This window comes from Symphalangus syndactylus, chromosome 8 (assembly GCF_028878055.3).
Source record: "Symphalangus syndactylus isolate Jambi chromosome 8, NHGRI_mSymSyn1-v2.1_pri, whole genome shotgun sequence".
Taxonomy (NCBI): Eukaryota; Metazoa; Chordata; class Mammalia; order Primates; family Hylobatidae; genus Symphalangus; species Symphalangus syndactylus.
This window is the reverse complement of record NC_072430.2, coordinates 42,118,510-42,134,767: the sequence shown is the minus strand read 5'-3', so window position 1 is coordinate 42,134,767 and position 16,258 is coordinate 42,118,510. Positions and strand designations below refer to the sequence as shown.

General features: G+C 42.4%; 1 protein-coding gene and 1 long non-coding RNA gene across 7 annotated transcripts in view; one reads left to right on the top strand and one right to left on the bottom strand.

The window, feature by feature from the left end:
* YLPM1 (YLP motif containing 1) overlaps nt 1-16,258 on the top strand; it is a 75,707-nt gene that overhangs the window by 17,374 nt on the left and 42,075 nt on the right. For all 6 annotated transcript variants that reach the window (XR_008659406.2, XM_055288747.2, XM_055288745.2 and 3 more), the window contains exon 4: nt 622-1,613. Coding sequence is in view for 5 of the 6 variants with exons in the window: in XM_055288747.2 (XP_055144722.1) it covers nt 622-1,613 (992 nt within the window). In the remaining variant the exon portion in view is untranslated. The remainder of the gene's footprint in view (nt 1-621; nt 1,614-16,258) is intronic.
* LOC134737311 (uncharacterized) lies at nt 9,506-14,903 on the bottom strand. The gene is made up of 2 exons (XR_010122077.1): nt 14,634-14,903; nt 9,506-14,264 (listed from the first exon to the last, which is right to left on the bottom strand). It is a non-coding gene; the product is annotated as an uncharacterized lncRNA (long non-coding RNA).

Sequence of the window (16,258 nt, the reverse complement as noted above, 5' to 3'; positions counted from 1 at the left end):
GGTACCCAAGTAGTTATCTGCCACATTACTTGGGGGACTGGGGAGGGGTGGGTTATAGTAGAGTTTCCTGATCATGTCAACCCAGGCCAGATGTTAGCTTACTATTGCTAAGGGTCTTAAGAGCTGGGGATTTTTACCATATAGCTACAGATTAACCTGTGTTTTGCCTGTAAGCTACTACAGTAACAGATAAGCAAAAAGGCCAAAAACAGCCATCACAAAAAACCTAAGCAAATATACCATAAAAGATAAAGTGACTTAGATACTTGTTTGTCTTGTATCTTTGAGAGGTAATGTTGTGTCTGTATATCTATAATAACATCATTTTTCAAGTTCTTAAAATTATCCATATTAAAAACTTGAAAAATACTTATTGCTAAGATAGGTATTTCCTTTATTGTTTGGTTGGTTTTTCCAACTCTAGTAAGTTGTCTAAGCCAAAGGAAGGAAGAAGGATGATCATCACTCAAAGAACTTAACAAACTTATTCTTAGCCTCACAAAGTCTTTAGTGTTCTAATTTCCTAAAGCGTCAAATGCCCTTGATTCATTAATATTTTAACCTATGATTAATTCTCTTATATGAATGTTTTTAAATAGTTTTTTATCCCTTTATTTGTAGACCATGTCTGTAGATATGCAGCTGCGGCATTATGAGATGCAGCAGCAACAGTTCCAACATCTTTACCAAGAATGGGAGCGAGAGTTTCAGCTATGGGAGGAACAACTCCATTCCTATCCTCATAAAGATCAGCTTCAGGAGTATGAGAAGCAGTGGAAAACATGGCAGGGACATATGAAAGCCACTCAGAGTTATCTCCAGGAGAAAGTCAATTCATTTCAGAACATGAAGAACCAGTATATGGGGAACATGTCAATGCCACCTCCTTTTGTTCCATATTCTCAGATGCCTCCACCTCTACCTACAATGCCCCCTCCAGTGTTGCCTCCTTCATTGCCACCACCAGTGATGCCCCCTGCCCTCCCTGCTACAGTGCCACCACCTGGCATGCCCCCACCTGTTATGCCACCTTCTCTACCAACCTCTGTTCCCCCACCAGGGATGCCTCCTTCTCTGTCTTCTGCAGGGCCACCACCAGTTCTGCCCCTACCTTCCCTGTCTTCTGCAGGGCCACCACCAGTTCTTCCCCCACCATCTCTCTCTTCAACAGCACCTCCACCTGTCATGCCCCTCCCACCATTGTCTTCAGCTACACCTCCTCCAGGAATACCTCCCCCTGGAGTTCCACAAGGGATACCTCCTCAGTTAACAGCAGCCCCAGTTCCACCAGCCTCCAGTTCACAGAGCTCACAAGTTCCAGAGAAACCTAGACCAGCACTGCTTCCTACTCCTGTGTCTTTTGGTTCCGCCCCACCCACAACTTACCATCCTTCATTGCAATCAGCTGGTCCATCAGAACAAGTGAATTCAAAAGCTCCTTTGAGCAAGTCTGCTCTGCCATACAGTTCGTTCTCATCTGATCAAGGACTTGGGGAGTCTTCAGCTGCTCCATCTCAGCCAATCACTGCAGTGAAGGACATGCCAGTGAGATCAGGTGGCCTGCTTCCAGATCCTCCTAGAAGTAGTTACTTGGAAAGTCCAAGAGGCCCAAGGTAGGTCTGCTTTTTTTTCTCTTTTTTTTGGTTTGGCTATTTTATTGACTTAGGCTATTTGGTTCTCGATGGTATAAAAAGCTTCATTTATACAATGTTTATACTCTCTTTGTACTTACATTGTCTGCTTGTTAGACACCACGTATGTAATCTAGAAAAGGTAACATGCCCCCATTTCTTTGATGTCTCTGCTTTTGTCCTATATGTAGAGATTACAATCCAGAATGAGTGTAGTATTGTGGAGTAATGCTTATCATTTTGTATTGACTTATTAGCTTTAAAAATAATATTAAACTTTATCTTTTTTTTTTGCTTTTTCATTCATTTGACAAATAATTGAATTGGCAATTACTATTTGTTAGATAATTTGTTAGTTGTTAGAGATAAAGATGAATAAGCCAGCATTCTACTGGCTTGAGGCAGTGAAATTTAGCATAAGGTAAGTAGGACTTTTATTTTATCCATTCAGCAAATATTTAAGTTCCTGCTCTTGTACTTAGAGCAGTGGATATAACAGAACACATAAAATTCCTGCCCCCATGGAGCTTACATCCTTTATATTTTCCCCAGTTAAGGAGATACTTCTGTTTTGCCTGAACAACATATTTAGAAAGAAAAAAAAGTTGCTGGTGTGTAAGTTTTTTCTCTTTACCTTCTAAAAACTGTTAAATTCATTTTTTCCAAGTTTGTAAAAATAGATTTTTCTCCCCAAGTTGACCTAAGTGATAGCTTTTTCTATGGAAATTATTATTATTTTTTGAGACAGGGTCTTGCTTTTTCACCCAGGCTAGTGTGCAGTGATACAATTATGGCTCAGTGCAGCCTCGACCTGCTGGGTTCAAGCAATCCTCCCACCTCAGCCTCTCAGGTGGCTGGGACCAGAGGCGTGCACCACCACATCTGGCCGGTTTTTAAAAAATGCTTCGTAGAGATGGGGATCTTCCTATGTTGACCAGGCTGGTCTCGAACTCCTGGGCTCAAGCAATCCTCCTGCCTTGGCCTCCCTGCCTGCCTTGGCCTCCCAAAGTGCTGGGATTACAGGCGTGAGCCACCACGCTCAGCCAGAAAAATACTTTAATCAGTTTTTTCCTCAGTTGGGAATTATAGTAGAAATGCGTACTCCTTATACAAAATTCAAACATTACAGAAAAGTGTAGAAAAAAGTGAAAGTCACCTAATTCCACCATCTGGAGAGAATCATTTTAAAAATATGTTACAGAAATGGGATCATACTGAGTAGATTATCTTATAACTTATTTTTCCACCAATCTGCGTATTGCTTAGATTTTCTTTTTTTTTTTTTTTTTGAGACAGTCTCGCTCCGTCACCCAGGCTGGAGTGCAGTGGCGCAATCTCGGCTCACTGCAAGCTCCACCTCCCGGGTTCACGCCATTCTCTTGCCTCAGCCTCCCGAGTAGCTGGGACTACAGGCGCCTGCCATCACGCCCGGCTAATTTTTTTGTATTTTTAGTAGAGATGGGATTTCACTGTGTTAGTCAGGATGGTCTGGATCTCCTGACCTCGTGATCCGCCCGCCTCGGCCTCCCAAAGTGCTGGGATTACAGGAGTAAGCCACCGCGCCCGGCCTCTTAGATTTTCATCTCAGTATCAATGGATCTACATCATCATTTTTTTAACCTTATTTTAACATTTGAAAACAAAATATATCTTTTATTCCCCAAGTTTATAATTCTGAAAGCAGTGTGGCACAAAACTCCATCCACAATCAAAGTTAAGAGAAAGGGCAATAAACATGAATTCCTCTGTGTACCAAGAAGCCTTGCTAGAGACTTTACACACATTATTATCTCATGGGAGTCTTCTCAACAACCTGTGAAGTAGGCAGATTATTCTCCATTTACTCTTAACAAACTGGCACTGAGAGGACTGGGTAACTTGCTCAGTCAGGATTATTTAGCTGAGTGAGTAGAACCCCAGAATAGGTACAGTTGAGTCTAGAGGGTCCCCAAAGCAAAAGCACTATTTAAGCTCCATTTACTGCCATGATTCAAGCCTATACTGTCAGTGCTTATTTGGCATGTGTATCATCTTGATTTGAATTCATACTTATCTCCTGGAATGAGCATTGCCTTTTAGATCTGGTAACTAATTTGCTATCAGAGAAGTACATTCTTAACACCTCATGAAACATACATTTCCTGCTCCCTCGATTTCTGTCATGTTAATAGTTTCTCTCTTTGCCTACTAAATCTTGGCTGTGTGAATTTAGGACCTATTTTTAGTTTTTTCTTACTTCAGAAGAAAATAACTTCTGAAGTTAATAATCTCAGTGCTGGGAGGATATTAGCAATTATCTAATAATATATCCGTCTACGGCAACGCACATTTGTATTCCATTTCAGTTTGTCACAATGAGTCTTGCACATATCATCTTATTTATTCCTCTTAGTGATATCAGGAGGTAAATGAATACATAAGAAAAGCTGGGATTCAGAGAGGTTGTAAATACCTTGCCTTATATAACACAGCTAGTAAATAGTCAAGATGGGATTAGAATCCAAGGACTTCTGACCCACTTTAAGTCCATTGTACTTTCTGTGATGAGCAGTTGTATGCTTAACATTGGCATTGTAATAAGGAACACTGCCATATAAGGCATTGATTCTAGAAAGTTTGTTTTATACATTGAACCTAAATGTGATTCTTTAACTTTTATCTGTTGATTCTAGATTTGCCTCTGGAGCAACACAGAATGAATTATCCTATCCCTCTTCTACAGCATGTCACTACAGTTATTTAAAAACTATTATGCTCATGTCTCCCTCACCCTGCCTTACCCAGTTTGCTCTGCCAATCACAGCTCAGATTCTTTTCATCTTAACGTTGTTTCCAACCTCATCCTGCCGTATTGCTCACCGTCCTTTGCAGGGCCTTTGGTTTGTTAGTCTCCTTCAGAACGAACGCTTACTCAGATGCAGAGGACCGTGGGCCTAGTACCAACTTCATTATAAATAATGTGCTTATATTGTATAGCTTAACAAGTTGCTTTTTTGTTTATTTTTTTCAGCACTCTCACAGTGTTGACTTGTTGAGCTTAACATCAATCTAGCTTCCCAGGTCTTTTTCACATTAGCTTTTATTAAGCTAAGTCTCTCTTATCCTGAACTTGTGTGGTCGGTTTTTTGTTTTTGTTTTTCTTGTTTCTTTTTCTAAGACTTTACATTTCTCTTTAGATTTTTTTCTAGTTAGGTTTGTGCCATCATTTCAGTCTGCTGAAATCTTGGTGAATGATGATTATATTGTTTTAGGTATGTGATATCTCTCTTCAGCATTTTCATCTGCAGCTTTGATAAGGATGGCTTTTTAATCCTTGAATTGGATCCTGCTCACATTATCCACCTTGTTTTGAAAACCTTTTCCCAAACTAGCTTATGTCATTGCCATTTCAGTCACCCCTCTGCTGCTTTTGCTCACTTAGCCCTTATATAGTTTGGGACTGTTACCCAGGCATAGTTCTTTTTCTCCAGTGTAGCTAGGTAAAAAATCAGTGGGAAGCTGGTTAGTGAGTGAACAAGACTGAGGTAAGAATAATCTATACTATTAAGGAAGCCTGTGAACTTCCTGTATTCCTAATTCAGATTTTGCTATCAACATATAACTGATACGGTAAGCCACTTTTTTTTTTAATAATCAAAGCTGATTAGAAAAATAAGAGTTTAGAACACAGCTAAACAAATTTACTGATAACATGCTGTTACAAATAAAGTACTGTAAATGGCTTTGAGTTTTTGCAAAATCTAGATTTAAGCTGCTTTCTAAAAATGAGATTTCTTTTTTTTTCTTTTTTTTTTTTTTTTTGAGACGGAGTCTTTCTCTGTCCCCCAGGCTGGAGTGCGGTGGCGCGATCTCGGCTCACCGCAACCTCCACCTCCTGGGTTCACGCCATTCTCCTGCCTCAGCCTCCCAAGTAGCTGGGACCACAGGCGCCCGCCAGCACGCCCGGCTAATTTTTTTGTATTTTTTAGTAGAGACGGGGTTTCACCGTGTTAGCCAGGATGGTCTCGATCTCCTGACCTCGTGATCCACCCGCCTCGGCCTCCCAAAGTGCTGGGATTACAGGCTTGAGCCACCGCGCCCGGCCTTAAAAATGAGATTTCTAAGAAGTCGCATGACAAAACTGCATGACGTGTAAATAACATGTCACATTGTTGAGCATCTAGGGAAGCTGTTTGGACACTGTGTATATCATTGGATTCACTCAGTCTTCCAGAAGACTACTGTTGCTCCAGAAAACTGTCATATCAATGGATGTTGGTTTTCCAGGACCTTTTTTTTTTCACATGTAATAAAACTTGTTGAAAGGTAACAGAGAAGTGCACAATTTTAAGTGTTCAGCTTAGTGAATTTTCACAAAATAAAGACACACATTGGCCAGGTGCGGTTCCTCATGCCTGTAATACCAGCACTTTGGGAGGCTGAGGGGGGCGGATCACGAGGTTAGGAGTTTGAGACCAGCCTGGCCAATATGGTGAAACCCCATCTCTACTAAAAAATACTAAAATTAGCTGGCATGATAACATGCGCCTGTAGTCCCAGCTACTTGGGAAGCTGAGGCAGGAGAATCGCTTGAATCCGGGAGGCGGAGGTTGCAGTGAGCCAAGATCGTGCCACTCTACTCCATCCTGGGCGACACAGTGAGACTCTGTTTCAAAAAAAAAAAGGTACACATGGTATCACTACTAGATCAAGAAATAGGAATTATTAGTGCCCAAGAAATCTCCCTCATCCCCCTCAGTTATTTTCTAATACCCCAAAGATAACTGCTGTACTGAGCCATGGATTAGTTTTGCCTATTTTTGAACTTCATATGAGTGAAATAATACTGTATGTACTCATGAGTCTAGCATCTTTCACTTGACATTGTATTATTGTGACAGTCATCCATGTTGTGTGTAGTAGTAGTTTATTCCCGTTCCTGTACAATAGTTCATTGTATGAATATACCACAATCTGTTTATCCATTTTAATATTAATGGTCACTGAAGTTTTTTGGTTATTATGAAAAGTGCTGCTGTGTGTCTTTTGATGCTGTATGTGTCCCTTTAGATGTATGTCTTTGTTTGTGTGTGTTTAATTTTGTTTGGATATCTATTAAGGATTGGAATTGCCTGGTTATAGAGTATATACATGTTCTGCGTTAATGGGTATTGTTAAACATTTTTCCAAAGTGGTTGTTTCAGTTTATATTCTCACCAGCAGTGTTTCAGTGTTTCAGTTTTTTTGCATCCTTATCAACACTTGGTATTGTTAAACTTTTAAGGTTTAGCAATCCTAGTGGATGTTTAGTGGTATCATGATAATGGATTTAATTTACATTTCCCTGATGACTAATGAGGTTTCACTTTTTTTCATTTGATTATTGTTCATTTGGATTTCCTCTTTTATGAAATGCTGATTCAAGTCTTTTTCCCATTTTTTGACTGGGTTTTATGTCTTACTGATTTTGCAGGAGTTCTTCGTGTATTCTACACATCAGTTCTTTATCCATTATATGTATTACAAATTTCTCACTGCAGGACTTTTTATTTTCTTAGTGAGCACTTCAGTGTAAACGCTGCATGCTGGGTACAGTGGCTCACGCCTGTAATCCCAGCACTTTGGGAGGCCGACGCAGGCAGATCACTTGAGATCAGGAGTTTGAGACCAGCGTGGCCAACATGGTAAAACCCCATCTCTACCAAAAATACAAAAATTAGCCAGGCATGGTGGTGCGCGCTTGTAATCCCAGCTACTCAGGAGGCTGAGGCACGAGAATCACTTTAATGCAGAGGTGGAGGTTGCAGTGAGCCGAGATCGAGTCACTACACTCCAGCCTGGGCAACAGAGTGACAGAGCAAGAGCGAGACTCTGTCTCAAAAAAAAAAAAAAGAAACTAAACGCTGCAGTATGACAGTTTGATCTCAGTATAGTAGAAAAGTAGTCTTTACCGTTTACCTTTTAGGTCCAATGGACCCTTTTTATTTTAAAGTTTAAAGTAATTTTACAAATAATTTGTAGAATTTAAGAATAAAGGGGCCGGGCATGGTGGCTCACATCCGTAATCTCAGCACTTTGGGAGGCCTAGGCGAGCGGATCACTTGAGGTCAGGAGTTTGAGACCAGCCAGGCCAACATGGCAAAACCCCGTCTCTACTAAAAATACAAAAATTAGCTGAGGATGGTTGTGCTCACCTGTAATCTCAGCTACTCGGGAGAATGAGGCATGAGAATTGCTTGAAGCTGGGAGGCAGAGGTTGCAGAACTGCACCACTGTACTCCAGCCTGGGTGACAGAGTGAGAGTCTGTCTCAAAAATAAAAATAAAATAAAGGGATAGTGAAAAAATGTTAAAGACAAACTCTTTTTATCCATTAAATTTGGGCACACAAACATCTTAAAAGATGAAATAATTCTGTCACATAATCTTTTTTTTTTTTTGAGATGGAGTCTCGCTCTGTTGCCCAGGCTGGAGTGCAGGGGCGCAATCTCGGCTCACTGCAAGCTCCACCTCCCAGGTTCACACCATTCTCCTGCTTCAGCCTCACAAGTAGCTGGGACTGTAGGTGCCCACCACCACGCCTGGCTAATTTTTTGTATTTTTAGTAGAGACGGGGTTTCACTGTGTTAGCCAGGATGGTCTTGATCTTCCGACCTTGTGATCCACCCGCCTCGGCCTCCCAAAGTGCTGGGATTATAGGCGTGAGCCACTGCGCCCGGCCTTCTGTCACATATCCTTTTAGCAAATTGAGATGGTCCAGGTTCTTGCCACAAAATATGTGATAAGATAAGATCCTTCCTGTTTAATAACTAAGTGGATTACTGCACCACACTTCCTTTCTGTTCTTAGAAATATATTGTCAGCTGGACATGGTGGCTCACACCTATAATTCCAGCCTTTTAGGGGGCTGAGGCAGGAGGATTGCTTGAGGTTAGGAATTTGAGACCAGCTTGGGCAACATAGTGAGACCCTGTCTCTACAAAAAGTAAAAAATTAGCCAGGCTTGGTGGCATGTGCCTGTGGTCCCAGTTATGTAGGAGGCTGGGGTGGGAGGATCGCTTGAGCCTGGGAAGTCAAGGCAGCAGTGAGCTGTGCACTGCACTCCAGCCTAGGCAGCAGAGTGAGATCCTGACTCAAAAAAAAAAAGAAAGAAAAGAAACCCCAAGGCTATAAATATTATTATTTACTTTTTCTTCTTTTATTTCTTTAACCTTTTATTTTTAAATCAATACTCCATATATAACTGATTTTATATAGTGTGAAGTAGGGGTCAGTGTTTATTTTTTCCAAATAACTATCCAGTTCACCCCAACACCATTTACTGAAGAAGTTATCCCTACTACTTTGCAGTGACTTCATTATAAATCCAATTTTTAAATGAGTTTGTTTCTGGACTCTCCATTCCTGTGGTCTATTTGTCTGTCTTTGCATTAGTGTCATATTGTTTTAATTACTGTAGCTTTACAATGAATTTATCTGTTAGTGTAGGTCCTCTAAGTCTGTGCTTCTAGATAAGGGATTGGCAAGCTTTCTTTTTTATTTTTTCTTGAGACGGAGTCTCATTCTGTCACCCAGGCTGGAGTGCAGTGGCGCTCACTGCAACCACTGCCTCCTGGGTTCAAGCGATTCTCCTGTCTCAGCCTCCCAAGTAGCTGGGATTATAGGCGTGCACCACAATGCCCGGCTAATTTTTATATTTTTAGTAGAGATGGGGTTTCACCATTTTGGCCAGGCTGGTCTCGAACTCCTGGCCTCAGGTGATCCACCTGCCTTGGCCTCCCAAAGTGCTGGGATTACAGGTGTGAGCCATCATCCCTGGCCTGGCAAGCTTTTCATAAAGGGCCAGGTGGTAAATATTTGTAGGCCTTGTGGGTCACATTTGGTCTCTGTTAAATATTTTTCTTTTTTTTTTTTTTTTTTCACATTTTAAAAAAATTTTATTGAGACAGGGTCTTTACTCTGTTGCCCAGGCTGGAATGCAGTGGCAGGATCACAGCTCATTACAACTTTGACCTCCTGGGTTCAAGCAGTCCTCCCACATCAGCCTCCCGTGTAGCTGGAACTGCAGGTGTGTCTCACAATGCTTGGCTACTTTATTTTTTGTAGAGATGGGATCTCCCTGTGTTGTCTAGGCTGGTCTCGAACTCCTGGGCTCAGGCCATCTGCCCACCTTGGCCTTCCAAAGTGTTGGTATTACAGACATGAGCCACCATGTGCAGCCTTTTTTTTTTTGTTTTAAACCTTCAAGAATGTAAGAAAGATCACTTTTAACTGTATTTGGAACATAGGCCATAGTTTGCTGACCCCTGTTCTACATTGTCTTGATTATTCTTATTAGAATCAGCTTGTCAGTTTTCAAAAACCTGCTAGAATTTTGATGAGCGTTGCATAGAATCCATTGACCATTTGGAGGAAGAATTGAAATCTTTATAATATCAAGGCTTCTGATGAGTCACAACTACGTTTTGACTGGCTTTAGGACTGGAATTATGGACTTTCTCCATTCTATAGCTATCTTACTAGGATTAGTAAGGGACTGTGAGTGCTATAGGTTTTCTTTATATTTCCATTTGTTGTGGTTGTTCCTGTTTATAGTGATAACTTATCTTTGGGAATTTTAATTTTAGGACCTTGGTTATACATATTTAGAAAACAGGTGCTATTTCACATGAAAACAGGAAAGAATTTAATTCCAGAATTTGGTATCTTGTAATTCCCATGGTTTGTTAATTTTAATATGTTTCTGCAAATAGTATAATACAGAAAATACCTTCTTTAAAAGTATTTGTATAACTGCATCATACCTCTTAGGTTTTTACATTTTGGAGTTTTAGATCAAATTTTGAAATTTTTATAATTCTAAGGTATTTATACCTAGGTTTAGGGGTTTTTAAAGAGATTTATAACACACTTAACTATACAAATGAACACTGTCTAAATACTTGAAACCAGATATTTGCTTATTTTTCTTTTCATCTGAACAATGTACAATGCATGCGTTTTCATGTGATTGTATTTAGTGAATTTATGTAATGTTTCTACTATATTTTAAATACGTGTTTTTATATGTCAAAAGGGTCATAGTATTTCATTATATTGATTTAAAGGTGGCTTATTTTCATATAGATTTTTAATATGAGTATCTCTTGATACATTTGTTACAAAGGCTTAAAAGGTCTCTAGTTTTATAAATGAAAACGGTTTTGAGTCTGTCATTTTGCAACATCTTTGAACTTTGAAAATTTGAAAGTCCAGTAATAGCCAGGTGCAGTGGCTCATGCCTGTAATCCTAGCACTGTGGGAGGCTGAGGCAGGTGGATTGCTTGAGCTCAGGAATTTGAGACCAGCCTGGGCAACTTGGTGAATCCGCATCTCTACCAAAAATACAAAAATTAGCCGACCCTGGTGACATAAAAAATTAGCCAGGCATGGTGGCAGGCACCTGTGGTCCCAGCTACTCGGGGGACTGAGGTGGGAGGATCACTGGAACCCAGGAAGTCTAGGCTGCAGTGAGCTATGATCATGCCACTTCATTCCAGCCTGGGTGACAGAGTGAGACCCTGTCTTCAGAAAAGGACAAAAAAAAAAATCAAATAGTGATAAATATTTGCCGTTTATATGTAGTGTTGAAAGTGTGTTTCAGATGGTTTCAACAATTTCTGGCCCCCAGAATGAAAATAAAATGATGCGCCTTGGCTGTCGATCAGCAATTTGGTCTGAAAACAAAGCACCCTACCCTTGCAACCCTTCTGCCATGTCCTCTTACCTGCATACCTTTTAATGCCTCCTACTTCCTTTGTCCTTTCTTCTGGCTTTTACACATGCTCTTTTCTTTGTCTGGAATTCCCTTCTTGCCATTCTTTGCTGTATTTATTCCTATTTTTCCTGCCCTGGGGCAGCACTTCAGTAATTACAGATTGGGATGCTTTAATGAAATCAGACATTGGGAATACTTTGGTTAGCAAGACAAACGTGTTCCATATTTATCAAATTCTGTTCTAATTGTTGAGTTAATTGTCTCACTCTTCCTGTGGACAGTGAACTCCTTGAGGTTAGGCACGACTCTCTTTTTAGCACCAGCACATTACCTGACAATCAGTAGGTGTTCAATAAAAGTTGCTTCTTCGAAAATGTCAGTCATGAATAAAATTCTCAAGGCATTCACAATTTTGTTAGGAAGGGACTTTGCTCATACTTAGAATTTGATTAGAATGCTAGATAACATGTTGATAAAGTCTCTCGTGGACTCTTGTACATTGTGGAAGATCGTCTTCTTTTATCACTTACATGAACAAATAATTGCTACATTTAATACATAGCAAATGATTTTATGCAACTTTAATGATCTGATTGATATATTATTGAGGCACTTTGAATTAATAAGTGTAATTCCGAGAAAGGAACCACACCTTCACAAGCCCTAAAGTGGCATACTTTTTTTTCCTTCTGTAAATATATACTCTCCATCCTTAGCATTGTGGTGTATATACTTTGACAAGTTTCTGGTCACCTTCTTTCCCCTTTGCCCATTATAGCTCTGCCAAGCCTTCACTACTTCACATAGACCATCTACTCTAGTGCTGCTTTCTCAATCTTAGCAAACATTTTTATTTTGCATTATATTTATAATTTAGCTTCCTGCCTTACAGGAAATCAAGTCTACCTATCAAGCCCAGTGAAACATCTCACTTCTAACCCTTAGCTTTACTTAGCATGCTCATCATCTTGTAGTCTCAGGAGAAGCGGCCCTTCTGATGAGGGCTAATCCTCTCTCTGTGCCCTTTAAAGAGATACAGTTTACATTTTTATCAAAGTGATTCATATGCATGGTTTAAAAAAATTGGGCCAAATGGCCACCCACTGCCCCATGCCCCCCAAATGTTTTTTCCAATGGCATCCTCTTTTAATTATTTAGGTGTTTCTTTTGGTCGCCATCTTCATAGCACTAAATAATTATGTCGCTCTTTTCACGACTTACACACTTACACATTTTAGATACTACATATTTATTTAACTGTCCTGAATAATAAAGTTTTCGTTCTTCCTCAGCACTCTGCCATATGGGTGTTAACTACAGCATTCCCCTTGCCGACCCTCCGGAATGTGATTTGCTGTTTATCGAATCTCATGGCTTCCTGTTACCATTCAGTACCTCCATTTCCTGGAGTGCATGCTCAAGTAACTTGCTAAGGAAGTGTGGGTGAGGGGTAAATTTTCTGAGTCGTCCTGTATCTGACAATCTCACACTTGCTTGCTAATTTGGATATAGAATTTGATGTTGAAGATAATTATTCCTCAAGGTTTTAGGATCGTTGTTCTATTTTGTTCTATCACATTATGTAGGTGTTATGCTGTTCTGATTCTTTTCCTGTTTTGGTGACCTCCTCTCTCCCAAACTTAAAAAATCTCAGGTATTCTGAAATTTCAATGTTTTTTGTTTGCTTATTTAGTTTTATTATTAATTGTACTGAGTGCTCACTATGTTGGGCCCTTTCTATCTAGAGATTGAAATCTCTTAACTCTGGGACATTTCTTTGTGCTATTTCTTCATTAATTTTTTTTCTCTTGTTTTCTGTTTCTGGAACTCTTCATTAATAGGATTTTGGATCTGTTGATTATCTTTGTGCCTTATATCTTACATTTTGTTGTACTTCCTGAGATACTTCTATTCCTTTTTTTTATTTTGAGAATTGGAAATTTTTTTTTCTGTGGTTCTTTTGGTGTTGATCTTTTTTATAAATAGCACATTGTTCTTGATTTATAGATGCAGTCTCTTTAATAATCTCTCCAAGGATAACAATTTGAGTTGAAAGTTCTTTTCTGCTTTTTGCATTCTATTTTCTCCAAATTCAGATCCTATTTATTTATCTTTAGTTTTTCTTTCATTTTGGACGTGTTACTCAAATATCTAGCAATCCTTGGCTGTCCATTTATGTTTAAGCATGGAAGACACTGACAAACTGATTGGGAGATCTGTGTGTATGAGAGGGGCTTGTTTTTATTTTATTTTATTTTATTTTTATTTTTTTTTGCACACAAAACAATTAACATTTTCCAAAAGTACATACGAACAAAAAGATGCATATCAAACATATTAGGAAGGTTGCACATGGGAAGACGGGGAATAGAAATGGGGGGTGGGAATTAAAGAAAATAAATGAGAGAGGGACTTTGTATGGATCAATGATAATAACTCAATCCTCTATTTGACAAAGAAGAAGGAGAAGGAAGAGGAAGAAAAAGAAAGTGGGATAAAGGATCAGAAAGGGAGGAAAATAGAAAAAATTAGAGTATGACTCCAGGGTAGACCTGTTTTGTTGTCGCTTGGTTCGTTGGTTGGTTTGACAGTTGTATTTTTCATATGTTTCGCCACGTTGGCCAGGCTGGTCTCGAGCTCCTAGCCTCAAGTGATCAACCTGCCTCAGCCTCCCAGAGTACTGGGACTACAGGCGTGAGCCACCACATCCAGCCCCCACATTGCTTCTGGCCTCTGTGGTAGACCTCCCAGACGGGGCAGCCGGGCAGAGGTGCTCCCCACATCCCAGACGGGGCGGCCAGGCAGAGGTGCTCCTCACTTCCCAGATGGGGCGGCCGGGCAGAGACGCTCCTCACTTCCTAGACGGGGTGGCGGCCGGGCAGAGGGGCTCCTCACTTCCTGGACAGGGCGGCTGGGCAGAGGCTCTCCTCACATCCCAGACGATGGGTGGCCGGGCAGAGGTGCTCCCCACTTCCCAGACAGGGCGGCCAGGCAGAGGCACTCCTCACATCCCAGAAGGGGCGGCCGGGCAGAGGCGCTCCTCACATCCCAGAAGGGGCGGCCGGGCAGAGGCGCTCCTCACATCCCAGAAGGGGCGGCCGGGCAGAGGCACTCCTCACATCCCAGAAGGGGCGGCCGGGCAGAGGCGCTCCTCGCTTCCCAGATGAGGCGGCCGGGCAGAGGCGCCCCTCACATCCCAGAAGAGGCGGCCAGGCAGAGGCGCTCCTCACTTCCCAGACAGGGCGGCCGCCCAGAGGTGCTCCTCACTTCCCAGACGGGGCGGCCGGGCAGAGGCGCTCCTCACTTCCTAGACGGGGTGGCGGCCAGGCAGAGGGGCTCCTCACTTCCCAGACGGGGCAGCCGGGCAGAGGCGCTCCTCACATCCCAGACGATGGGTGGCCGGGCAGAGGCGCTCCTCACTTCTTCCCAGACGGGGCGGCCGGGCAGAGACGCTCCTCACTTCCTAGACGGGGTGGCGGCCAGGCAGAGGGGCTCCTCACTTCCCAGACGGGGCGGCCGGGCAGAGGCGCTCCTCATCCCAGACAATGGGTGGCCGGGCAGAGGCCCTCCTCACTTCCCAGATGGGGCGTCCGGGCAGAGGTGCTCCTCACTTCCCAGACGGGGCGGCCGGGCAGAAGCGCTCCTCACTTCCCAGACGGGGCGGCCGGGCAGAGGCGCTCCTCACTTCCCAGACGGGGCGGCCGGGCAGAGGCGCTCCTCACTTCCCAGACGGGGCGGCCGGGCAGAGGCGCTCCTCACGTCCCAGAAGGGGCAGCCGGGCAGAGGTGCTCCTCACGTCCCAGAAGGGGCGGCCGGGCAGAGGCGCTCCTCACTTCCCAGACGGGGCGGCCGGGCAGAGGCTCTCCTCACATCCCAGAAGGGACGGCCGGGCAGAGGCTCTCCTCACTTCCCAGACGGGGCGGCCGCGCAGAGGCGCGAGAGGGGCTTATTACCTGTCAGGTTTCTGCTTTATGTGAATAGAGTAAGGAACTGTCACTACTGTTAGAGGACTCTCAAATTCAAGGATTTAAGAGACATTCAGTCTAAGGAAAGGCTGGTTGATGGTTCTGAATATAGATTTAAGGAACTGTCACTACTGTTAGGGGACTCTCAAATTCAAGGATTTAAGAGACATTCAGTCTAAGGAAAGGCTGGTTGATGGTTCTGAATATAGATTTACGTATTTTTAGCCCCAAGTTTTACTCCTTTCCTTCCCTAGCACCTCCTAGTGTCTAAGAATCCTGACCCTCTCTGAGGTTCTCTGGGCAAGCCAGCCTCCTTTTGATTTTATCCCTTTCTGCCATCAGTACTCTAAACTGTGGCTTCTTCCTGTTCTGTGAGTTACCACTCATATTTGTTCTTTGTCTTTGAGAATGTACAAACAAGATTTTCATCTTCTGATTACCCCCTCTCTCTGTTTATTATGGATTTGTGTATTTTTAAGTTCCTTGCAATGGGTTTGTAAAAGGTCAACTAGGCTAGGCTGAACTCCATTTCCCAAAATTCTCTTTCTCTCTCTCTTTTTTTTTTTTTTTTGAGACGAAGTCTCACTTTGTCACCCAGGCTGGAGTGCAGTGGCACCACCTCAGCTCACTGCATTCTCCACCTCTGGGGTTCAAGTGATTCTCCTGCCTCTTCCTCCCGAGTAGCTGGGATTATAGGCACACGCCACCATGCCCAGCTTAAGTTTTCTATTAGTAGAGACAGGGTTTCACCATGTTGGCCAGGCTGGTCTCGAACTCCTGACCTTAAGTGATCCACTCGCCTCCGCCTCCCAAAGTGCTGGGATTACAGGCGCGAGCCACCGTGCCTGGCAGCGTTTCCCATGTGTTTCTGATTGGGTTGGGTCACAGGGAGATTTTCACACCTAACATGAGACATTTATTCCTGGA